Source organism: Pararge aegeria, chromosome 8 (genome assembly GCF_905163445.1).
Source record: "Pararge aegeria chromosome 8, ilParAegt1.1, whole genome shotgun sequence".
Classification (NCBI taxonomy): Eukaryota; Metazoa; Arthropoda; class Insecta; order Lepidoptera; family Nymphalidae; genus Pararge; species Pararge aegeria.
This window is the reverse complement of record NC_053187.1, coordinates 5,233,438-5,260,870: the sequence shown is the minus strand read 5'-3', so window position 1 is coordinate 5,260,870 and position 27,433 is coordinate 5,233,438. Positions and strand designations below refer to the sequence as shown.

Here is a 27,433-nt window from a genome sequence, read left to right as displayed (position 1 = left end):
TTAGGTACGTAGAACTTGGGATCCACGCGCAAAGTTTATCCATGGATTTTTTGTGATTCATTCAGGGCTCTTGTGTGCCAACTTTCACGGTTTAAATAAATTGGATTCCGCTGTCGAGTGCAGTGCTTTTTTGTATATTTTCAATGCCTTTTGTATTTTTCATTCGATATTTGAGTCAGATTTCAGGCTTAAGTATTTTATCGACTGAATTGCTAGTCATTGAGCTCCATTTCCTTACTTTTTTATTAAACTTATTTATTTCATGAACTGGAGTTGTCATATTAGATCCAATTGTCTGCAATTATTTTATCTATGTTGGTAACTTTGATTATTGTACAAATTTCCTTACTTACCTACCTACCTATCGAAGCGGAAGCAGTGAAGCGGTGATAGCCTAGTGGTTAGGACTTCGACTTCAGGGGGGGCCGAGTTCGAATCCCAGCACGCACCACTAACTTTTCCGAGCTATGAGCATTATCACTTGCTTAAACAATGTGGCAAAACATCGAAGAAAATTGAGAATTCTCTGTTCCCGAAGGAGTGTGGAGTCCTCCAATCCGCACTGGACCAGCGTGGTGGACTACGGTCTGAATTCTTCTCATTAATATCGATCTATCGATCTATACTAATTATAAGTTTTTTTCACCGACTTCAAAAAGGAGGAGGTTCTCAATTCGTGGGAATCTTTTTTTTTCATGTATGTTACCCGAATACTCGAAGTCGCCTTAACCGATTTGCAAAATTCTTTGTTTGTTTTAAAGGGCATACTTTTCAAGTAGTCCTATTTAAGTTTCATCGAAATCGGTCGAGCTGTTATTAAAAAATGACACAATATGTAAACCAAAGTAGAATTTTTTTTTTGCATTTACTTACTTAAGTTACTAGCGAACCCCAGCGCCATCTGTCGGGCCGATTTGTGAATATAAACCATCCTGGGTGCCGCCCAAACGCATACCAAAAATTCATTCAAATCGGTCCAGCCGTTTAGGAGGAGTTCAGTGAAATACAAACGCACACAAGAAATATATCTAGCTATGCCTAGAACTGGCTGAGCTGCATCCATCAAATAATTATTTTTATTCTTCGACAACCCTGTTTTGGAATTCGTGCTTCAAAGTCCCTATTGCGAGATATCTTTTTATAATGCTTCTCTACTTCTCGTTAATATTAAAGGCTCACTTTTGTTTCATAGCCGATTGGCCTATTTAAATTCTATGAATATGAAACGAGCTAGAATACAAACAGCCGTATTAATAACGTTAGAATACCTGTCTATTCCGAGTTATACGTTCTTAGTTTACATCTGGGGTTAGGATTACCTCTTCAATAGTTATTGCCCAAGTCAAAGTCAAAGTCAAAAATATCTTTATTCAAGTAGGTTTGGTGGCACTTTTGAAGCGTACATAAGAATTACACGGTAGTGAGATGATGGCGTGAACCACATTCGTAAACTTAAAACTAAAGCTACGAGGGTTCCAAACGCGTCCTGGTCTAAGAAGAAGCCCACAACAAACTCAACCGAGGTTTTTTTTTTGTTATCACCATCTCACAATGTCACTTAAAATTATTAGAAGAGCAACCTGGTTAGAGCAATAATTCACACCCAAGCTTTTTATATAGATTACGTAATTCTTTATACTATAACAGGACTTTTCTATAAGCTTACGTTTAATACAAACTTTGAACTTTTTAAGAGACATTTCCTTTTATCTATTGAGGTGTTTTATCTTAGATTGTTCAAAGAAGTCTCTCCTATAGTGAAGTATATTTCATTTAACGGTCACAAGCCTGCTAATAAACAAAATAAAACGTTGTTTGTTGAATAACTTAAATAGTTTCTTAAACGAGACGACACATAACCGAAATAAATGCAATAAATTTGCTCGTATTTTGCCAAGACATCGAATTTATTGGGCAGCAAAATTTATGACGTACGATATTATGTTTGCAACATTAAACCCAAGTGCCGTAATGGGCAATAGTAAATGGTAGCAGGAAATAATGAATAGTCCGTCAACGTTAAGCTTTCCAGCTTGTGTTGACGTTGAGAGTATGACTAACGATCCCGGTTGAGTACACTCGTGTGACGTAAACTCTTATGGATTTCTAAAGGAATAACTAATAAATAGCCAAGATCATTAGGCATCTGCTTTTTAATATTTCTATTTTCTGTATAATTTCAGTTGATAACTTACCAATATTAGGAAGTTAATCGCAATTGGTATTTTGCCAAAGCATCCAATTTATCGGCCAGAAAATTTATGACATAAGGACGATATTATGTTCGTTACATTACACCCGTGTGTTGCAAAGGCCAATGGTAAATGGTTTTTATAGAAACTCATAAAATTCTATCTACGATACCGTGCTAGCGTATTTTGATTGACTTAAATGGATATTTAAGGTAGATAGACTATTGATGATTTATCAATAGTCTATAAAGGTCCACTCATCAGGCCTCAACGATAGGTTTTGCCCATAAATACCACTGCAAACTGGTTGGTGATCGCATTATTTGGTCGGAATAGTATAGAGGACGCTAAAGAGAGAAAGAACTAAGAACCGAAAAATAATACATTCTTCATGAGTTAATCAAGATTTTTTTTTAATCTTTGGTTATTTGGGATTTTTTTTTGCAACACGGATATGCCAGCTTCATCATACCTTAAGTAACTAAGGTACAAAAGTATTACCTTAATATCAGTGACGTGCACAGGGTTTTTGACTAGGGTAGGCATAAAGCAGTAAATTCCATAAAGTGTAAAAATCCTCCTCGCATACGAGTTCTTTCAAAAATGTTGGGTAAGCATTGCTTTTGTGCATGTATGAAGTGCACGCCACTGCTTAATATAAGGGAAATGTCAACTATCTCAATAACCTGAACCTTAAGACCTGAAACCGTCTGTTGTCGGCTAACAGAGGTGGCTTGTTAGAGCACCTACGTCAAATCTGTTAATGTTTTACTTCCGCATTACATCTAGCCGCTCGAAATTGTATCTGCTACATTCCAACAGTACATGCTGGTACATGCAGTACGTACCACAAGTATCTGTATATTATAAGTATTTATATGTATTATATTCATAAAAATATTCAACAGCTATCTCAGTATCCATAACACAAGCTACGCTTACTTTGGGGGAATTACATTTAATCAAAATGAAACTGAATGAATCAATAAACTATATTTTCATTCTAGCAAGGGAACAGATGGACGTTGGGTTTCATGGTTCAGAAGGACTACCCCAAACTGAAAGACGGACACTTTAACCGAGAAATTATAGCTTTCCGTACTTTATAGTTGTTTTAACGTACACATGGAAGGAATATCACGACCTATTGACATGATATGACAGCCGATTGGCGCAGTGGGCAACGACCTTGCTTTCCGCGTCCAAGGCTGAGGGTTCGATTCCCACAACTAGATAATGTTTGGGTGATGAACATAAATGTTTTTTTTGTGTCTGGGTGTTTATCTGTGTATGATAAGTATTTACCTATATTATTTATACAAACATTAAAGTAATGGTGATAACTACATTTGTTTACCTAAAACTAAAGTACGGAGAATTCCTAAAGAGCCCTGATCAAAGAAGAGCCCGCAATAAACTTACAATTTTATTTTTGTTATCACCATCTCACAGTGAAAGAAGATTAACGAGTTCAAGATTGAATATGAATAGTCCGTAGTTATAGCTCTTCGTATTTAAATCACGAAAAAATCACAAAGAAAATTTTACAAAGGCGTTAAAAGTTAAAACGAATGAGCGCAGGAATTGTAATAACATTTGCAATAAAACAGTAATGGCGGCCATTAAGTACAAAAAATATCGTTATTTCACACGTGACCGAGAGCAGTTACACCGGTGGAAATGTTGCGTAATTAACGCGTGACCCCTGCTCGTGTACGTTATGATTTTTGTTATAAATTTTGTAAAGGGCGTAAAGGTTCAAGGATGTGGGAGATTGGAAGTTGACGTTTTTAATATAAATATTTTTGTTCAATTGTCCACTTTCGTTGTATGTTAGAAAATGATTTAAAAAATCTGCACTATTTTATTATGTTAGTACGGAGCGCAAAAGGTCTTATGCGAATTCACAAAAGCCATATCACAGAACTTATAAAAGTTTCTGTTTCCGTTATTGTAAGTAATGGTGATAGTTGCATCCGTTAACTTAAAGCTTTCAAAAGCTCACAACAAACTTAATCTTTTGTCCACCAACTCACTGTCAATTAATATTTAAAAACATGAAGTTAGATTGTATATATACAATTAAGCTCGGAAATCAAACCGTCCTGATTGTATTTTATATTGTTTTTCTTTTTTTTGGTAAATTGGTAAACATAGTTAAGTATGTTTTGATGACTTTAAAATGGTGCATAAATCATGAATAATAAAATAAAAAAAATTTGATATAGGGCGTAAGGGTTTTAAAAGTGGAAGTGTATTTATTATTGCAATTTTTTTTGGAGTTGGTAGGTGATTTAAAAATCATGGATTTTTCCATATATTTTGTAGAAAACCTTTGTCTATTGTTAGTTGTAGTGTAAATGGTATGGTACGAGTTTTTTTACCATCCTGAGCATAGCTATGTATCCGATTTAGGTAAACTTCCCGAGCAAGTATTTTAATTGTGCCTATACAATTAATGTCGTACCATTATGACCACCCGCTGGGGCCTACCATGTTGTTAAACTTCCACTATCCATGTGTTTTCTTTTAACACCGGTCTGTTTGATATTCTATGATGCAGTTTAATGCTTTCGTACAACAGCGGGGAATAACTTATGTATGAAGAGTGATTTAAACAATTAAAAACTTTACAAAACGGGAATCTATCTTGTTAATAGAGATAATTAGTTCATCATATTCTTGTTTTTCTATCTTGAACGTTGTAGTTTGGATATAGTCATTAAAACTACCTCGTTTTTTGTAGTGGTGAGCATGTTTGTATGCAGATCATGAGAAGAAGAAGAAGAAGAAGAAGAAACACTTTATTGCACGTATAACATACAGGAAAAGAAACAGTAAGGAGTATACAGTACACAATGTAGACATGCAAAGGCGGCCTTATTGCTGCAAGCAATCTGAGAGATATGATTTGTAATGAGATAACTATCTGGACCATATCCATCTGCCTTTGATACGCTCCCCGGGTTTGGCCAATGGTAGTAGGCAGTGGCGTGTACTTCATACATGCACAAAAGCTCTGCCTATCCTAATTTTTATATAACTGGCAACAGAGGAATGTTTTGGCATTCTATGCAATTTTATTGCTTTATGCTTACTCTGGTCCAAATTCCTGTGCTTTTCGACCAATAAATTCGTAGCACCTGCTCGTAGTTTGGATATTGCCCGTGCGTTGGGGGGCGCCTGATCTCTCGTGGGACTATGGGAGTGAGGGAATAGAGAGTGCACTCGTCTTTGCGCACTCCTCTGTGCACTATATTCTCTTTCGTCTAAAGTTTTTAGACGAAAATGTACCCTATGAGTAATAGTAATATATCATTAAAAATAACACAGCGAATATATCCTAATTTTCTGTAACGGACAAATTAGAGGGCAAAGTAAAGGTTGTTCGTAGTTTAATATAATAAATTATATGAAACTACTAACAACACCACAATATAAAACGACTCCCACCATAAAGGAAACAAATAGAAAACCTACGAAAACCTGCTCTGTGCTTTTCATAGACTCCTCTTGCTCAAGGAATAAAGGCTAGAATGCAACGAAATACATCTAGACTTATTCTATGCAAAGATGTACTTATTTTTCTGCCGCGTTTAGCACCTAAATCATCATCTTTACGCTTCAAGATATGCGCTATAAGTACATCCCTGAATATAAACAGTACTTTATGTAATGAAAAAATCATATAAATTTAGTTTGTGTGTAGGGTTGTGGCATAGGGGCGGTAAAGTTAGGTCGGCCGTACATTTGTACTGTTTAACAGAACTATTAAGTACTACATTTTGTTGCTGTTTTTACCGTGGTGTGAAATGCCAATTATATACAAATTAAATACTAACTTAAAAAAAGAAGTAAAAAACTCGCGCGTTACTATCTATTACTGTTCCGGTCATTCAAAAAACAATACACTCGAATATGTAATACGATAATTCGATGAGCTGTTTCGAAACTGAAGTATTTATTAAACGTATTTGGTATAATGGTTAAAGTGATACTTGAGAGCGGACAGATTAAAAGCGCTTCCGATGCAAGACACGAAAGACTTACTTTATATAATCTATGGGATAGGCATGTAGGTTTTCTACGATTTTGTGCCGGAACTTTAAATAGTATCTCTTTTTTTTAAATCATCAAAATTAATCGAATTTTAACTTACGTTCACCATCAAGTTACGGAAACCCATGGCCTGATATGCTCAAAAAGCTACGGAGCAAAGATAAAGGCTAAAGTCAGTCGGGCCTATGTATTGGCACTCCTCACAATAGTGTGAAGGTCCCAACGTGCGATCGGTCTTACGACTGCTTGCAGTTTGTAGTTTGTGAATTTTAAATTTAAAACTGCACGCAAGGGATTAACTAGTATTCAATTACAAGGCATTTCTGTTGGCCGTCATTGAAATCGAATATTGGTTCTACAGATCTGTTCCGGTTCAGTTAGTAGATTTTTAATTACGTTTACGCTATTCGAGTTCCTCTCGTATACAGAATTTTGGGGGCCTTTAGTACGACATTGTTCGACTCGTTAGCGGCTAGAGTATTCGAATTCGAATGGCGTAAAACTAATTTTATATAGCCTATTGCTGTTCGGCCTATTGTATATAGGTCTCGCTCATGAAAGAAAGGTTTTGAGGGCTTCCTTTCAAGCTGCTTTGGCATCCACGTACGCTTTAAAGCAGCGTTAACAATATTTTTTTTATGGATACAGACGAGCGCTTGGCCGCAATCACACCTTACCTAGAAGATGCCTATTCACTCTTGATTTGAAGGTACTCATATTGTAGGTACTGGGGAAAATGGAAGCTGGAAGGGCTTTCCGGGTCTTTGCGGTGCGAATCAGAAACGAAGATGTAAAGCGCTTCGTACGCGTCCACGGTATATGAACCACGTAGGGATGCAGATCCTTACGGATGCCTCGCGGTTCGATGGTAAAAAGGTGAGGGGGGAACTAAATTAAACAGTTCTTAAGCTTAAGGTTTAATACCACGTGTGTAGTGTGGCTGACCGCTGTTACTAGGTATTTCTTGTTGGTAAAACCCAAAGCCTAACAATTTTGTTCGATGCAACCGGTGGAATATTGCATAAAGCATGCAGGTAAAAATACAATTTTATCAGTTTTCGCGGATTATAGTCCTTGTCAAAACAAAAAGTTTCAAGTAGAAAACATCAAAATTTTACTTAATATTGTTTAGATGTTTAATATTTTAAGTTTTTTTTAGAATAATTGTTCCGCCAGTCGCCAGTATTAGTTTGCTATTGATGACCTCAAGCTTTAGAAAACTAAGGAGAATAACTTTAATACTTAGACCTTACAGGGTTTGGGTACTCGAATACTAATTACTTCTCGATTGCAATTTATACTACCTATGGTTAAGTGCCAACACAGTTCAAAATGTAGACGTTCGCACATTCAACTGTGATAAAAATACTGCTTCAACTATGAAATCGTCGTGTTTTTGTGAAAAGCTGTCGTAAAGCTTCGTCGCTTGTTGCGGTATCCAATAGAGTTCTCACGCACAAAGGCTATTAACTTTTATGTTAATGTTTGTTATACTTTGTTAGGCAGCCATTATTTCTGTAATACAGATTGAGTATTTTACGTCGGAGGTTAGTTGGTTCAAGCACAATCTCCGTATTTATGAAATTGCCGAGAGATGGCGCTGTACCAAACCACTTGTATTGTACATTGCGCTAAGGAGATTTTTTCGCAGCACATGACTACTGAAGGGATGAAATTGACGATTAACTCTGGTTTCCCTTCAGACGTATAAATCTTTCGCCTTTTACTAAAGATTTCCGTGTAGGGGAACATTCAAATGAGTCTGTAATATTTTTGGAAGCTTTACCTGGTAAAGTTATACAAATTAACATAACTAATAGTTATAATTGATAACTAATAACAAACATTTTCTGATTCACGTTTTTTTTTAATCCCAAACATTCATCTCTTTCGGTTATCATCATCATCATCATATCAACCCGTTACCAGCCCACTACAGGGCACGGGTCTCTTTCCACAATGAGAAGGGAAAGCCGTAGTCCACCACGCTGGCCCAGTGCGGATTGGTGGACTTCACACGCCTTTAAGAACATTATCACGATGTTTTCTTTTCTTTCACCGTGGAAGCAAGTGATATTTTAATTATATATAGAAAATTTGAGGTGCGTTGCGAGGTGCTGGAATTCGAACTCGGCCTTCCGAAAGTGAAGCCGAATTCTATTCTATTCTCTTATATTCTTTTATATTCTCGTCTCTTCTGTTATATTCTTTTCTCTTCTCCTCTCTTATCTCCTTTTCTATTCTCTTATCGTCTCTTATCTTCTCTTCTATTCTCATTTCGTCTCTTTTTTTCTCTTCTCTATTCTTTTCTTAAATTCTATTCTATTTATTCTATTCTAGTGACGTAATAAAATATTAATTATTTATTATTAATTTGACGTCGCACCACTTCACTGTGCTAAACATAGAATAACTTTAACGAATAAGGAAGTTTTTTTTCTTGAATCCATAAATACAGTCAAATAAGTAAGACCAAGATCTTGATGCTGGATCGTGTGTATTTTTCTTTTCTCGTGTGTAATAATTGAGATAGATTGAAAATATTCGTATTTTAAACACGTATTTAGCAATTTTTCTTTTTCTAGCGTATACATAATTGGGCGATTTAATATTGTTATTTACACAGGCTAAACCACTTTAAGTTAAGCCAAATAAGATCCTTACTATGAATATACTCACCACTCACGATAATTGCAGTCCTCGTTTTTTGTATGTTCTCTCTGTCTCGCCAATTGGCCATGAAATAAGTGCGACAGAGCTAGAATAATAAGTATTTAAACACGTACGTGTGTATAGACATAACAAAGACCAAACGACACATTCGCCGCGGTAATTGCAACCATGACTTCGACCCAATGTGCCCATATATAATCGAATACGCCAATGTAACCTCTATTGGAAGCTGTATAGTGACTGTTATTGTGTGAACGTAAAAAGGTTTGTGTACGTAATTGCATGCACTCATTTGATGCGGCCAGGGTAGCCACTGGTTCTCTCGGATAGGTCCTCATTTTTATTTGTATTTATTTTACAATTGAATAGTTTTTTTTGTTATTAGTACAAGAAAAACTCTCACCACCTAAAACAATACCTGACATAAAGTGGAAAACTATAGCCTATAGTTTAAAGACGTTTATTTTCTTAAAAGAAATTACAATTTCACTCAATGAGAATATTTACAACTTATTTTTATGTAGGTAATATTAAAACTACAAACAACGGCACGTGTAATCAGAAATTATACAAAAAACTTGAGGGTAAATTTATAAATACTTCATACTGTCATACAAAGCGAGGACCGCACTCAGATTTTGGCAATTACAAAGGTTTTAAGTTTTTTCTATTTTAATGTCGTTAGGTAATTTATTTCTCATTTCATTAATGCTCCTTCAAAGCTTATGTTTTTCTTACCGTAATTTGTTCGTGATTTGTTTAACCAAATGTTATTTGCACTTCGGAAAAGGTCCTACAAATTACCCCTCTGTGTCCATCAATCTGAGGCGTAGGTGTTGCCAGCCTCATGTACTTGTTATAAAACAGGCAATCACACTCTTCAGATTGCAACACAACAATACCGCTTCACGGCAGAAATAAGCATGGCGATAGTAATTCCACGGACAAGCTAAGTAAATTCCCTAAAATACTACTAAAATCTATATCAAGTAATTTTACGATTCAAGTATAATAGGAATTTTATTAAGGATTCTAAAACAAGGTAAAATTGAAAGAAAAACGACTTCCAATAACTGAACAAAAACATTCTTTACAAAAATCGTGTTTTTGTTCAGTTCAGACAAATTAATTAAATCTGTTACAAGTAAATCTGTTATAACCACTTTAGTAAAAGGTAGAATAGATTAGGTAAAACTTCCTAGACGCAAATAGATTCTCGCTTAATAGATCTAAAATGGTGATTAAATTTTAATCGCCAACGATGTGAACTAATTTGTATTACAGACTGCAATGTCTATATCATGACATTTAGTCTTTTTTATCAATGAGTTAGTGCTACCAACTCTGGAAAAATTATAAATGGATACCGACCTAATATAATTTGTTTTTATTATGTCCTGGTTTAATGTAACACTAGTAGGGTTACTCCACATACAGCTAATATGTTTGTGAGGTAAAACCACGGGTCAACGCGTGTATTGTCAAAGGGACCGTTTCGTGAAGGCTGATGAAACAAACCAGTTCCTGATGCTATCAGTCTATATAAATGATTTGTGTTTTTATTGGTGATTCCAATACCCGTACTCCGTATCAAGATCTGCAATAGGATTCATTCTAATATCAACGTACAACGTACTAATATAAAGTAACTTAAATTATGGACTTCCTCGATCTAAAAAAATCTCCGTTATCCCCTTGAATTGTTCATAAGAGTCGAATGTAAATTATACCATTGCAACGAATTTTCAACCATCAAAAAAATGTGAAATAACGAATTTTGCAACCTCAATCCTTGTCAACTATTTTTTACCTCTTTTAACAAATTTAAGACCAACCTAATCTCAATGTAACAAAGTTAGATATAACTAAAACATGATTTAACGAATTTTATTTTTCTTTTTCCTTTCCGATTTTTTTTAGTATAACGAAGCTGTTTTGTGTTAACAGATAGACATCCACTGCTGGACATTTTAGAGATTTTAAAATTCCAGAGTCTCTATATTTTTAGAAATGTTGTCGAGATAGAGAATTTAAAACTATTATGGAACTGATTAAAAATCAATATTCACGTTGCATATTTCACTACGGTGGCCACCGACTACTCCTTGTTGTTAAATGTTAGATCTTCAGGTCTATGCATCTATTAGAATAAATTTAAACGAGTTCATTAACCAGGAAGGTTAAGATGCATCCACAAAAAGTATGTCTACCTTTTATTTCGTCTTATTTCATAGAAATATGTGGTGCAGTAGACATTATTATTTCGTGGCGCGTCCGTCAACGAAAGGAGGAAGTTTTCCGTTCGAGTCTTTCGGCTAGATACGTATAATATCGATAATGCACACTTATTTAATGAAACTGCACGAATACTGCATGATATAAGTAGTTATTAAAAATGTGCAGTGGTGAGCGTGTTCTGTAATCTGTAAGTGGAAGGTCCCAGGTTCGATCCCCGGCAGGGATGTTTAATTTTTAAAAGCAAAGCAAACAAAAGCACAGCTTCGGCGTGGTTAGTTACAAACCTACCGATAAAGCCATGCCTCAAAGCGGTTTAGCGTACCAGTACGATTTCGCGTAAAAACCGATAAGGGGTTCTGTAACTGCCATTATTAACCGGTTAGCAAGCTGCCATTACTTATCACCCGGTGAGATTGTAGTCAATGGCTTACTTGAAACTTACTGACTCTATGAAAGCAATTATTTTGAGTTCTCCAACTCAATTTTACAAAAAGTTACCGCGTTTTTCTATATTTATCCTGCGTTATTTAAAATGATTAAAAGTATACAAGACCAGCTGCTTTCAGCCCCCACCCTCGTGAGGTTAAATGAGGGTCCTATGCATAGAGCAGCAGTTTCGCTTGGGCGACCTCCGCCCTCTCAACTATAAACCGATTTTTTTTACTATAAACATAGATTTCTATATAAGGTTTTGTTAGAAAAAGTTGCGTGCATTTTCACCCCAAGTCTGTAATAATACTTATGGTTACACGTTGCTTTTTTTTTATATTTATGAGCTTTCATTTAATTTGTAACGTTGTTTTGTCGTTCCGGTTCTCATTTCGTAATTGATTTTTTGACTAGGTACTTCCAAGTTTCTATCAAGCAAATGATTTCGCTGATTTTTGGTGGTAATAGGACACTGAACTGCATTTTCAATTGTTTAATACTAGACTAAAGGATGGTATTATGTGAAACAGCCTATGTATTCATATGTTTCAGTTTTGGTTACAATTAAGCGTAGTCAGTGGCCACATTTTCCACTAAACTCAACCGACGTTGGTGTTTTTACCCGATCACTATGTCAATGTAATCACCATCACTGCGGTAGCCACCTACTACGCATTTTTGCTAACTTTAAGATCTTTGTTATTTAATCAGTTTTAGATTTTTATAAAAATGTCTGTAATCTGGTTCAACTAGAAAATATATAGAAGTGTTTCTATATCCTTTAAATTCAACTTCCTCAAAAACACTTACGTACTTTTGATTACCATTACCTTTGGAAAGTTTGTTGAAAAGGGACGCTAACGGTTAACGTCACTGCAGAACCGATGCTATGTGGATTTACCGTAACATAACGATCAAAGTCAGGAGATAAAGTTGTATTATGTCCCACCAATTATTAATCCGCTAAGCATACGTGTTTGATATATCCAGCATTATCCCAATTCTAAAACGTTTAAATCTCCATAGAATTAGGCTTAGGATTAATCCGACCCAATTCTTGTTTGGAGCCCAACAAAGGGCAGAAAGGGTCCATACGATAAACGGATTAAAATTTTCTGAATTTATAGCATTGGATATATAGGTAACCGGACACGTGTGGAACTGTATTATACTGGCAATATTCCTTTTATATACATAGAAGGAATATTGCCAGTATTATAAAGTTCCACACGTGTCCATTACTAGCGGTCCCTCGCGACTTCGTCCGGTTATAAGTCAACCTTTAAAGACAGACATATATGCTATTGCGGACTTATTTTTAGAACTTTTAAAGGGGAACTACTTGATACATGATTTTATCGAAACGCAGCGCACGCCGCGGAAGCTATCAAAAGGAAAAAAAACCGTGATTTTGAAACTTTCTTCATTGGTGCTATGCTCCTATTCGTCTTAGCGTGATGAAATATTTATAGCCGAGATATATAGCTCTATAAATGGGCTATCCAACACTGACAGAATTTTTCAAATCTCCCTCGGGGGTTAAAAGTAGTCTTTTATAATTTTTTGACTAATTTCGACCGATAATTGAAACTTGCCTAAGCGTTCATATTAATATTGTAAACGCGATAGTCTTTCTGTTTGTTTGTTTATTGGTTTGATTCTGACTTACAAGTGTATTAGGCTCAACATCTGTACCGAGCATGATGTTTACTTTATACTGTTAAATATGTACTATTTGTGTTAGTTTCATTTGTTCATTTTACAATTTATTTTAATTTTTTATTAAAATTTAACTCTTGTTTTAGTAATAACGCAACGCAAACATTTAGTTAAAAATCTTGTATTAACAATAGTGTATGGCAATAAAGGATTATTATTATTATTATAATTTATTGATTTTCATATTTTTTTTTAATTCTTAACAATGCTGAAGAAAATATAAAACACTATTAAAAATTTAAAAGAAAAAACATCCACACTCCGCTTGCGGGGCTTTTGAATGCCCGAGCAACCGGTGGTCAGGGCTCCAGAGTCAGGAACCTCCTCACAATACGCGCCGTTTCAAGGACTACTGCCTTCTGTATCCGACCCTTGATCCAACAACCAAGCGAAAGCTTCTTAAGATGTTGGTCGAAGCTTTTCGCGAGAAGACCATTGACTGAAACGACGATCGGAACAATAACGGTCGACTCAATATTTCACATGTTCATTTCATACTTTTTCCTTTTAGCTTTCACCAGAGTATCGTCATGTGGAATAGCAATGTCAACAATTGCACGGAGCACTGATCGATCGAATAGCACTATATCAGGTCTATTACCTGTAATTTTATTATATTATTATTATGTAATGTGCTTGGTGGATTCTTGTGGTGATGGCAGATCAGAATGATGTTGTTACAACACCTCTTCCCGGCAGTGGCGTGCACAGGGTTCTTTATCAGGGTATGCATAAAGAAGAAAGGTGCCCTATAATGGAAAAATCCTTCGCATTAATGAGTCATACAAACATTTTAGGGTATGCAGTGCTTTTGTGCATGTAAGAACGCCCCGCACGCCACTGCTTCCCGGGGGTGGCGTACGGGGCGACTCACGCATTATATATAGGAGAACGGGTAGTAGGTCTGTCCTACTACTATGATCTACTGGGATCACCAACCTGTCTGCCCAGCGAGGAGATTATAGGCAATCCCTCCCATTGGGATAGGCCTTTAGTTCACTGGACTGGACTTCACTTGACTGTTATAGGCTAGTAATGAAAATAACGAATAGCTCGCAAATTGCCCATAAAGCCCGTGTGATTTTATTACCGTCGTTTTGCGATTTAAAAAAGTTGGACTGTTAACTATTCACGGCTTAGCAGCTAAACCGATCTTGACGAAATGTTCAACAGAGATAATTAAGTCTGCCTTTATTCTCGTCTCTTATGGTAAATATTTTTTTCATGGCACGTACTTTAGTCCTAGTGCACGGCTAGCATGGGCAGGAGACAATTATATCTCCGGGGAAAGGATATAAATTTATCTTCTCCCACAGCTTTATCAACTCTCAGAGCGCTGGCGCACAAGTGGAAATAATATCCAAATAATATGTGTTTTAAAAAACGGGGGTAAACTTATCCTATTCCATACTTCAGTGATTTAGCAGGTGGGCACGTTAATTAATCGGGGGATATAATTTTTATCCCCTGCCCGTGCTAGCCCTGCTGGAGTTGACTTACGGTAGAGTTAACAAAAAAAAATCGAAATAAACGCGGACTTAGTCGCGGGCAATCATCATCATCATCATCAATCCTTCAGCATGACATGACACGGGTTCTTTCAGAATGAGGAGAAGGGTTAAGGCCGTTGTCCACCATGGCCAATTTCGAATGGGTAGACTCCACACTCCCTTGAGAACATAATGGAGAACTCTCAAGCACATCTCACGATGTTTTCCTTCACCGTTGAAGCAAGTGATAATTAATTGCTTAAATTAAAAATACACATAACTCCAAGGGGATTGAACTCGGTCGGAAACCAAACGGAAAGCTTTTAACCGCAAGTCGCGGGCAATAGCTAGTACTAAACTAATCGAAAAGGCACTCTGGCATTGAGCAGCAAGTCACTGCCCAGTTTGCTTATAAGTTATTTAAGTTCACTCAGCTTGAATATTAATCGAAACATTCTGTTCATCCCTCGAAATTACCCTACCGCGATGGACCCTCCTAATTTCCTTTGTAACCTAGGCTTTCCGTATAATAGGCATTTGGGAAATGGACCCAAACCTAAATTCCGTTAAGTGCCGCACGACTGCCTGCAGCATGTGTACGGAATAGGAATGTGCCAGATTAAATGGGATTATTATTGCGAAGATAAGGTTGGATGTGTAAAGGATTTTGTATAGAAGTAAGCGTTACATTGCGGAAGCCCATGATGTAGTTATCTTCAATGAATATTTGCTATAATCTGCGACAAATCTGTATACGTTGCAATTTATATTTTTAGAATTCGTTTTTATAATATTAGTTAGTATGAGTAGGAATAGTAAGTATTTTGCAAAAGAAGCAAAAAGTATAACAGCACGTCTACGAGTATGGTTGCTCATGCTACGTAACCGTTTACTTACATGTTTTTGCGAAGGGCGGGCGGAATGTCGTGATTCATGCATGCTACATGCGGGCTCTAGTTACATATGGATTTTGTTATGATATTAGGTACTTCAACTCCTTTATTTATTACATTACTAGCCTTTTCCCGATCTTCAACCGCGTACAATATGTGATAAATTCATTTTCATCCAAAAGTTTTCAAGGACGTGTAAACTCTACCTATTCGCAATTGGCCAGCGTGGTGGATTACGGCCTACACCTTCAATCTGAGATGTGACCCGTGCCCTGTATTTTACCTAAAATTGTTACTCTAATTTTATAATTTTGAATAGCGTTTTTACCTACACTTGGCGGAAATATCGATCCCACGATTCCCAGAGAGTCGCAGATTCAAATCCTGTAGGTTCCAAAAATTATTATATGCATTTTAAAACTTATAAAATTGTTAATGTCTGTCTTATAATATACAACGCCCATTTTACACTCATAAGTGTCTTTATAACTTCACAGAAAACTATTTTGCGGGAACTTTCCTCTACAACATTCAACGCTTTCGCTATGGCGCACTGTCGTGTTTTGTTTTGCTGCTCTATTACAATATTTCGCATTCAAATTCAAAATTCATTTATTTCACTCTCTGTTCATCATCATGAATTTCTTAATGAAAAGATTGCTTGGTAGTAGCGGCTTGAGCTTTCATCACTCACAAGATAGAAAAATGAATGTTAAAATGTAAACTGCTGAGTTTCTTGCCGGCTTCATCTTAGTAGAAAAGTTTCAAAAGTGCTTATATTAGGCCTACTTGAAATAAATGAATTTTGAATTTAAAACGTCAAGTCTGTCTGTGTGAAGAAGCCGGCAAGAAACTCAGCAGTTGCTCTTTTCCATTAATTTCAATAGTGCTTATAGTTGAAGTCTAATTGAAATGAATGAATTTTGAATTTTAAATTTTACTGATTTCAATGAAAAAATGATTAAAACTTTTGTTATTCTATACCTAGCCATTTCGATTAAGATTAGATTTGAGTTGTCATGAATCAAAGGTAGGGTCGTCGGAATCCCTTCCCCATGATAATCTCAGACGCGCTTAATCTTGTCAATTTACGCAATTCACCCCTCTCTTTGATTTGGTTAACTGTTTAACTGATTAGTTATCAAGAGCGGAACTGCCTAGCATCTATAATTAGGACTTAATTTCGAGGGAAGTCGCCACCCATACATGAATTCTAATTCAGAATTCTGATAAGATGGAAGATTACATTCTTATAAATCCTCGTAGTTTGATATTGTAGTGACATCAGCAGTATCATTTAATCATCAATGATGATACATCATCATTATCAACTCAGTACCGGCCCACTATAGAACACAGGTTTTCTCTCAGAATAACAAGGATTTCTAATGTAACCCGTTTTATTTTGACCCGTGGCCACTAGCCTGATGAAATACGGTTTGATAGAGTTAGCACGCCTTTTGATAGTATTATTAAGAACTCTCACTTAGGGTTTAGGCCGTAGGCCACCACGCTGGCTCAGTGCGAATTTGTGGGCTACACACGCCTTTGAGAAATGAGTGGAGAACTCTAGAGGCTGCATGCCTCTGGTTGCCTTGTTATATTTTCTTTTGCCGTTAAATAAAGTGATATATTTATTACTTAACATGCACGTAACTTAAAAATGTTGGAAGTGCGTGCTTGGTGTAAACTCACTCCCCCAAAAGTGAGTCAGAAGTTTTTTTTTAATTCCACTACAAGTTAGCCCTTGACTGAAATCTTACCTTGTGGTAAGTGATGATGCAGTCTAAGATGGTAGCGGGCTAACCTGTTAGGGAGTATGTTAGTCATACCCTAATGGCTGTGGCCTATGGTTGTTAAGTGTGTATGTTCGCTTAAAATATTTTTTGTGCAAAAGGTATCGGTGTCACTTCTGGGTAAGTTTTTAAGTTTTGATAATTAACCGCTTTCCTGAAATTTTGATACGTTTTTTTGCAACTATTTCGTTCTTATCGTTCTAAAACCGTATAAAAATTGATTTATTGAAACCTATGAAGTGTTATTAATATGCCCAAACTATTAAATCATTTCCTTTTAAAGTGGAATGGTTATTAATTTGGGTCGGGGGATGGGAAGATGGTCAGTAAGGATGGGCTACCAACAAAAAACTGGCTGCGTTTAAATTAAGTAGGCGTGGTATTACCAGAACCGCGGTTACAAATTTTAATTAACTTTTAGAGTAAGTTTATTCTTTGGAAATATTTTGAGGTAGATAAGTTTTAAGACAACGATGCTTTCTTTTCAAAATTCCCATGTTCTGTCAAATCTGATTCAACAGATTAAATATGAGAGTCATTGGATGTTCGGGATCCGTGCTATATAGAACGTCTTGAATTCTCTACACTCTATTTACGTTATAATAAAGTTATTAAAGTACTTATACCATTCAATTACTAAGCAATTAATAAAGTAATACAGTAAAGCTACTTTAGAGCAATATTGTATTTCTCGTACATATAAATATAACAAGCATATCGAAACGCGATGCATTGCTCTTATCACTAGTTGATACCGTTCAAAATTCAAAAATTCAAAATAAATTCAAATTAAATCAACAGCTTCAAATAATTTAATTTAAGTCTCTGGCAAGTTACGCTTTTCTTAATATCAACGTCACTTTCTATACTTCGTTTCTTTAGACACAAGTTTACCGAACACAAAAAAAACTTAATAGTATTCGATGTAGATTCGAAGCACTTAATTTTAAGTTACAAAATGGATAGAAAGTTGAAAACTATCAAATGTCAAAGGAATCAATTACGTTATCATCAGAAGTATCGAGTAAACTGGTTTCGCTCGATGTCTTCTTATTGACTTCCCCACGTTTACTTTAAGTATTCACTATCCCTTTCTAACTAATGTTAAAGTAAGCAGGACAGAATTCGTTTAAGTTTGTGCGCGTATCAATATTGAGTCGTTCATTTTTGAAATTACCTCCAATGAAATATATATTGACTGTCAACTGTTATAAGTTTTTTTTTAACGTTTCACTGACTCAAACAATACGTAGCTATATTATTTTAATTCAGGTGCAGTGCCGCAAACAAACCATAACAACAATGATCACAGATAAGTTCTGAATAGTTACTATAGTTTTGTAAACTAATTTTTTGGTTATATCTTTATTCTTCTCTCTTCAGAAGTGAGATCCAAAACCAGGCCAACCAGATAACGTATTTTCTTTTTGCTCGAAACCCGCTAAATAAAAATGAGAAAAAAAAAGTAAAAAATGTGGGTCCTTCTTTCGTTCGAGATGGTGTAGGTACATAGTTGCTTTTGTATGTTTCTTTTAATACGAAATTACAAAGGTCGCTTTAAGCATTTTGCATTACAAGTTTTTGCCTCGTAAAACATCGGGTTCCACGGGAGGGCAATTTATATCGCGTTAGACCTCCACTTTTAGCTTTTTTTTCACCCGCACAGTAAGCGACACAATGGCACGGTAATTTGGGTGTTTATTTAGATGGGCATACGGGTTATATTTGGCAAATTTATTCAGTGGGATACGTTGCCGAGGTTACTCTGCCTCCGGGCAAATGTATCCCTTTTCAAGGTATGGGATTGTCGGTGCTACGTTTACGACGTAAATATTGATAGCTTTATCGTGTATTCGGGCATGCAAATGCGTAAAGTATCTACGAACTGAAAATAACCCTTTTCGGGACTCCTTTCTGTTTATAAGTGCTAAAATAAAAAGTTGTGCAATAACATCTTTGAAGTCAGAACATAGGTAGGTACTTTAAGTCTCTTATGTCTTTCGTTTACTAAACTTTATAACTATATTTATCTGTGCCATAAACAGTTTATTTATCATGTATTTATTATTGTAGATCGGAGACAGTCTCATCTGAACGATTTACCAACATTGACCAGCTTTGTAACTGGCTTTCATTCAAATGGATTTCGACTTTTTTTTCCACTAACCCTTGCCCTTGACTGCAATCTCAGCTGGTGGAAAGTAATGATGCAGTCTAAGATGGTAGCGGGCTTATCTGTTCTGGAGTATGAAAGTTATAAGAAACCCATACCTCTAATCGGTTTCTATGCAACATCGTACCGGAACGCTGAATCGATTAGCGGCACGTCTTTATCGTTAGGGTGAGAACTATCCGCGGCCGAAGCCTTCCAACACTAAAACTACTTCTAGTGATATCGCTTCTACATATGGCTTGATGATTCATCGAACTTAACTGTAAGTGAAGTTCTGTCATAGTAATAAAAAGGCTTCCTAAGAAAGGTGTTAGTTTAAATATGCAATGTAAAATTAAGCATTAGAGAAACGGTATTCATTTTAAGCGAAGCGGTGATAGCTTAGTGGTCCGTACCTCAGCTTCACTTTCGGGGAGCCGAGATCGAATCCCAGCATGCACCTCTTTCTTTTCTGAGTTATGTGCGTAAAACGCACATAAAAATTAGAAAAAGCAATTAGAATATCACTTGCTTTAATGGTGAAGGAAATCATCGTGAGGAAACCTGCACGCCTTAGAGTTCCTCATTAAATTCTCAAAGGCGTTCGAAGCCCACCAATCCGCAGCAGGGGATTCAGCGTGAGGAAACCCGAGCCCTGTATTGGGCCGGTAATTCTAAAACGCATAAAAAACCAAGTAAACAATTCAATATTTATCTAAATGACTTAATTGCGATATAACTATCACTAGCAAAAACAATATTAAAGCAATCTGCTTAAAAGCGTCTACAGATGTGCCAACGAGTCGGCCAGTGCCACAATGCTGTTTCAATCCGTACTTAACATACGATATCGTATCTACAGCTGCCGAACTCGATTCTATTCGCATTTATATATCCTAACTTCTCAACTAATATTATAAATGCGAAAGCCTGCTTGTTTATTTCCTTTGGAGCTAGTTAAAAGGACGAAGAGTAAAGTGCTAATTATTTGGTAAAACAACAAATTACCAAGAGTGGTTTACAGGTATACATTCGTATTTATGTATGAAAAAATCCTCCTTCATTTACGTCTTAAGAAAATAACCAATCCACTAGATTTTTGGCATAAAGATAGTTTAAAGGACGCAGTACACTCCGTCCTTTTAACTATCTCTATGTTACTCCACATGCTATACGAGGGACGTTCGCGTGTTTGCAAGTTTAACATGCCTTAACTATTAATGGAAAGACATACAACATTGTTTACACAAGAGTCATTAAAAAGCGTAGTGCTGTGTTCATGGTAGTTGTCTTATTCCTCCTGGGTAAAGTCTTTCAAATTAGTTACCGCGTGAGCGGAGCCGCGGGAAATATCTAGTTAGCACATAAGTGTGGATTCTGTAGCTGCAGGTAATTACAATAATGCCGATACTGGCCGTATACAATCCAACAAAAATATCGGCAACCAATCTAAGTTGGCATGTCTGTAGATGTTTAACATTCAACGGTTCCGTAATTACCTTTTTTTTAATCGAGCGCTCTCAATTTAATTCGGATCAGAACTTACTCAATATCTTTAATCGCATACGTCTCTCAATGAAGCGACAAAACCGGTTGCAATCATATATTTTTATCACAACATCTCAGGAATGGGATCGAAACCTGTTCGGGCATATCAAATATGCAGGAGCATCGACCAGTCGGTGAGTAACTACTGCTCCTGAGCAAATAGTGAGGGTTATACTGGGCCACCTGCCTCAATGACTTACAATGTTGCTTTTATAAATCAGTGAAGCCTGAAGGCAATACGATCTAATAGATCTATGTATCCTATCCTTTCCTATCCTACTAATATTATAAATGTCAATGTAAGTTTGTTTGTTACGCTTTCACGCAAAAACTACTTAACTGATACTCACGAACTCTTTGTACACATATTCTTGGAAGTGTTAGAACTAATTTAGGATACTTTTTGTCCCGGCATTAAGCTCGGTTCCTTTGGGAGGGGGGATGAAAGTGTTTGACGATTTTACACCATAACTCCGACAAATTATAACCGATTTAAATAATTATTTTTGTACTATAGAGGTTATAATATGTGTTTAATTTGTAACTGTGTAGATCTGATGAATGTGGTTGGAGATAGAGGACAGATCTCCTGAGCGGACAACCCCTCATTTAAGGCTTAGCGATACTGAATACTTTATTTTTTTTAGAACTATAATTAAATTGAATGCCACATCAAAAACAAAATCAAACGCAGACGAAGTCGCGGGCAACAGCTACTATCGTATAAATATCATCGTCATTATGCGCTAATATGCGCTAATAATATTATACTGCTAACTCCTTGGCAAAGATATCTCCTGTCATAGCAGTTAGAACTTAGGTAAATTATTGCGAGTCTCAATAGACCATTATAATTAGACTCTTCTTCAATGTCTAAGCCATATTCCGCAAGCTTCTTCGCTTATTGTACGTGAATAATTGTCTCAGCTGGGATTGTTATTTCACCCATCCAAGCTTGTTTCGGTCTATAATTTCTGTAAATCATTTTGGGTATCCCAGATAGACTCTACGTTCCACTGCTAAATTCTTTATCAGGTTGTCATGTTATTATTAGGACCTGATGACAATCCTCTATCTTCTATTAATAGAAAATATAATATTAAATTGCCATGCTGAGTAAAAACAATGTGGTTTAACAAACAATTAAAATCCCAAGGATTAAAAGATTAAAAGATCTAAACAGGTAATTTTATATGGGACAGAAGCGGGCATAGCCCAGTGGGTAGTACTTCCAACTTCCCTTTCGGGGGAACGAGTTAGAATCCCAGTGCGCACCTCTAACTTTTCTAAGTTATGTGCGTTTTAAGAAATTAAAATATCACTTGCTTCAGCAGTGAAGGAAAACATCGAGAGCAAATCTACCTGAGAGTTCTCCATCATGTTCTCAAAGGTGTGTGTGAAGTCCACCAATCCGCACTGGGCCAGCGTGGTGGACTACGGCCTTAGCCCTGTAGTGGGCCGGTAATAATATGAATCGTCATCAGGACTGATGATGATATGGGACTTGCACTACAGATTACTTTAAATAGAAGGCGGTCTGCGGGTGGTACAGATTTCACCGGGTCATCTAGTGACTGATTATAATAACAGAGCTTGGCATTGATATATTATGAACAGATAAGAGTCCTGCAAACTAATATCTTACACTAATTCGACCAAGAAATAAAACAGTGTCTTCTCTAAAATACTCATTAACTACTACGGCCCACGAATAACCTAAGTGATGTTATTGTTATTTAGTATATACAATAATGATTAGAACGCCTATGCGAAAATATCGCTTGTTGTACTCAGTTAAGCCTCTTAAGAGTTAAACCTGTAATTTGGTCAATATAATGTTATACCGTCCGCCTGCCTGGTGCTCTTTTGAGATGTAGCACCAACGAGTTCAATGACCCAGTCCATACGTAGTATAGTTTGAGTCGATATCACTTAGCGTGATTTACAAGAATATTTTTAATTCAGACTAAATTAACTCACGATCATTTGGAGCAGCCGCACACGCAGCGACCATTGAAAGCATCACAATAACTGTTACAGACATCATTGTCACTACTGGACTCGTGCTTACTAAATAAGCCTTATATATCACGGCCGTGACTGCCCACAGTCGTTATTATGGTTATTTTCATCCCATCAAGAGATATGCATAGGAGTAGACATAGCCCTCGTACGATACAATGAAAAATTCTCGTCCAAATCAAGCAAATCAAGCGCTGAACGATAATACTTGTTCGGCTTCATTATGTATGTGTAACATAAATCATCGATTTATTTATACATCGATATTTATTTAACCTTCTAGTTTTGGATATTTTTGTAATACTCATTTTGATTAAATAATGAATTTTGTAAACATATTCATCATCATCCACATCGTATTAACGTCCACTGCTGCGCGCTCACAGGCCACGTATCTTTTAGACCATAGACCAACCACGCTGCGCCAATGCGGGTTGGTGCGATATAATAGCCACATCTTTGTCGCCTTTAAACTGCTTGTATTGGACATCGAATAATCGTATCTTGTTAAAAAAATATCAATTTTTTTTTGCAAATGCAATAAACATTATCTATATGTATCAACAAAAAATATATATCATAATAATTTGTAGGAATAAGTTAATCGTCAGACGTCAATAAAATATAAACAGGTAGATACCTGTTTAGATAAACACAACTTTCAAACAAAAAAAACTACACTACCACAAATAAACGACCACGTCAAAGACCCTCGCTCGTGTTTAACGTCTTACTTTGTAAAACGTGTAAATTCAATGATAGCTTATTGTAATTTAGGACCTACTGGTCCGATACTTTTCCAAAAGGGAACATTGGATATACCTTCTCCCCACCAAAGAGAAGGCCGTGTTGCTGATAGTGCTCATCTGAATCGGCCTTGGCAATTGGATAATCGCATGTCATTGTGTGAACATCGTTTAGCTCTGGTTAGGTGTTCTATATATGACCTTTGATTTAACCATTTGTTTTATGTTTACATTGTACCACAGCATCATTAGTGCGAGAGCTGGTGTTGATACAGATAACTGCATCAATCAATCATAATGACCTTACTCTACCTGCTCTATGGAATTTATTTTCTTATAGAGTTATTTAAATAGAACTTTCTTAACAGCAAAAATATCCCATCACATCTCCTTGTGGCCTATTATTAACACAAAATTGTTAAGGATGTCAGTTTTACCGTTACGGGTCTCCTCCCTGAATGAGAAGGGGTTAAGGCCACCACGCTAGCCCAGTGCGGATAGGTAGACTTCCACACGCTTTTGAGGACATTAAAAGCAAAACTCTCAGGCATGGAGGTTTCCTCACGATGTTCTTCACATATCTGTATCATTATATTTTAATTCTATATATATTTTATGAACTGTAGACTGGGTCTTTTGCTTTTTATTATTATTTAAGCTCTGTGATTGATAATACATGTCAAATGCACAAGCGACGAAAAATTTGATCTGCTTTGAAAACTCTCTGTCTATTTTTCGGCTTCGGCTTTTTTTCGTTTTATTTTAATATTATAGTGATAGGACGCAAGTTTAAATAGTAACATTCTAGTCCACGCAAGCATTTGTTCATTAGCTTGTAAGCGGGGTAGGCAGAATCGATACGTATGCGTTGCCAACATCTTTTGTTGTTGGGGATCATCCCCCAGTCTCCACCCTAACGCGTAAGGGCAGAAATACTACAATGGAGATTGGGGTTTACTTCTGATGCTGAATAATAAATGTGCGTTAATTTTTTAGTCGAAATGTAAGGGCTACTATATGTTATGACCATGCATACGTATGTTTGTTAGCGACGGCGCATATAATATTTGTACAATAAGATAATTATGATTGGAAAACATAGCGAAAATAAAACTTCAGTGCAGATTTGTACGTTTAATTTAAGGTTTACTACTGATAGCGGCTTAGGTTTACCATTGATGGCGTTCTTTTGCGACAGTACTTTGATCGCTTAAATTTATATTTAGAATATTCAGAAAGCATTCATTTTGAATTATCTTAATGAAACGTCAAGTCTGCCTGTTTGCAGTGACTCTACCAAATGTTCGGATGGCAGATTCTAACGAGAAGAAGCCGGTTAGAAATTCAACAAGTGCTCTTTCCAACTTCATTACAAGATAGTTATTCTATCACATGTGAGGTAGAATTGGAGCATCCTTGGTAATCGTAATGCAAATTATAATATCATAAGTGTGTTTGTTTGTCAATCATTCTTGATCTTTTGCATAGCGGTAGTTGAAAGGCCGCAAAGAAGCATATGTTATTCTTGTATATATTGATTGCAGCTATTGATGTTTTAAGCTGGCCTCTTTTCAGAAAGTTAGAAAATGGCGGAAGAATAGGTAAGCCAAAATATTGAGAGCCTTTTATTTGTAAAGCCGAAGACCTCGCATCGCTCTGTCAGTCTTAGCATACTTATTTAGAGTGTAAAACGCGGGAGGTCAGTGCTCTGCGACACACTTACAAGTTTCAATGACTGTAACACTGTCTTATTTCTTTTATACTCAACATAAATTTTTGAGAATATGTCACCTTTAGCCTATTGCTCTGCTTAACCTGTGGGGCACAGGCTCCTCTTACACAGGACAGAGGGTTTCAGAGCTTGACTCACAACGCTGCTGCAATGCGGGTTGGTGGGCTTTAGTAACTATTGTCACAACATATTCGGTCTATTATGACAAGAAAGTGATAGTAACCGCATTAAAGTACTATTATGACAAGAAAGTGGTAGTAACCGTCGGCTTAACTTGCTCTACGAGGCACTGGGGTTGTCATGTCAAGTTTAAATGTGTAACTATCTAAGACTTTTGGAAAGGGATAACTTCTATGTCTGGGTATTGCAGTAGGTATTATAATGAAAAATGTTTGCTAAAATTTTTTCCCGCGTTTCTGATTTTGGAATCAGTACATACAACTACACTTCCAAAATTACATTATCGAGAAATCGAACTCTTACCGAACGAGGAAGGTTTTTGCTTTCTTTCGCAAGAGTAGACATCGTTAAAACTAAAACAGAAATAACTTTTTATCGTAGCTATTTTAGGAGCCAATAGTTTAAGAGCTAAGTGAGTCGACAGACGGGTTTCTTGCTTGAAGCTTTTCAAATTAACTCTACGACTGGTTTTACAATGGCTATCTGATGGTGACGGCGGTTACGCACACTGCAGCACCGTGTATGGCAATTTCCAGAAGCTAATTGACTGAAGTAATGCTACCGATACGTGATACTATAATGAGGACGTTAACATTAAGTAAAATTAGTGTACTTCATTCCACTACAAGTTAGCCATGGTGTAAGATGATGCAGTCTAAGGTGGTAATTGGGTAACCTGTTGGGGTGTATGGCAGTTATATAAACCCTAATCGGTTTCTACGCGACATCGTACCGGACCTCTGCATAACTTTGCGACACGTCTTTGTCGGTAGGGGTAACTAACCAAGGCTAAAGCCTCTTAACAGATCAGACCAGAATAAATTCAATCCGGGACCTCCCACTTAAAACCACGGCGCTCGCCGCTGCACTAGGGAAGTCGTCAAAAAGTGTACGTTCTTTAACTCGCTTCGCTGGCATTGCTTTAGATGTTCTGACGCTATCAGTTTTGAGTCAAAGGAAGTACGGCCTAGTTTTTACAACGCAAATCAATCCACTAGTAAAGCAATGTTGACGTTGAGTTGGTGACCGATTTAAAGAAGAAAAAATACAATTAATTTAAAAAAAATAACTGTAATGGTTTTCATAATAGCCGTAACGTATTCTAGATGTGAGTTTATCGCCTTTCTCCAGGGAAATGACTCACAAACGCGTAAGTACTGTTTTACGAGCACCCCGTGGCTACGAATTACTGGCGCAACATTTTATCTCGATTTGCTCGCATTTTAAAAATATATTTCGCTATGAAAATTCATTTTCACTTATGTGGTTTTCGATGTCTAAGTAGTGTCCTCGCTTGTGCATTTTAGAATACTCAAGAAATTGTAATTATAATTTTTTTATTTGGAGCCAAAATATTTTAGTATTATCAATATAATGGAAAGAATTATTTAATTTTTAATTCGTGATGCTCTACTCTCTGGATACTATGTTTTTAAATCTCACTATTCAAAACTTCCCGATCGGGAAGCATCTTATTTTACGGCGGCTATAAATATTTTGTTTTTCCCTATTCAAAGTTCGCGAGGTAACTTGTCTCATAATTTTGTCGTACGACAGAAAAAGT

The 27,433-nt window shown here is 36.4% G+C and overlaps 1 protein-coding gene and 1 non-coding gene across 2 annotated transcripts in view; one reads left to right on the top strand and one right to left on the bottom strand.

Annotated features, from left to right (window-relative positions):
- Positions 1 to 23,232, bottom strand: part of LOC120625746 (calcyphosin-like protein) — a 60,901-nt gene extending 37,669 nt beyond the window's left edge. The window contains exon 1 of the mRNA XM_039892927.1: positions 23,170 to 23,232. Coding sequence (XP_039748861.1) covers positions 23,170 to 23,212 — 43 coding nt within the window. The 5' untranslated portion in view covers positions 23,213 to 23,232. The remainder of the gene's footprint in view (positions 1 to 23,169) is intronic.
- On the top strand, positions 7,935 to 8,048 carry LOC120626118. Its single transcript, XR_005658836.1, has one exon. It is a non-coding gene; the product is annotated as a U5 spliceosomal RNA (small nuclear RNA).
- Positions 23,233 to 27,433: the final 4,201 nt, after the last annotated feature.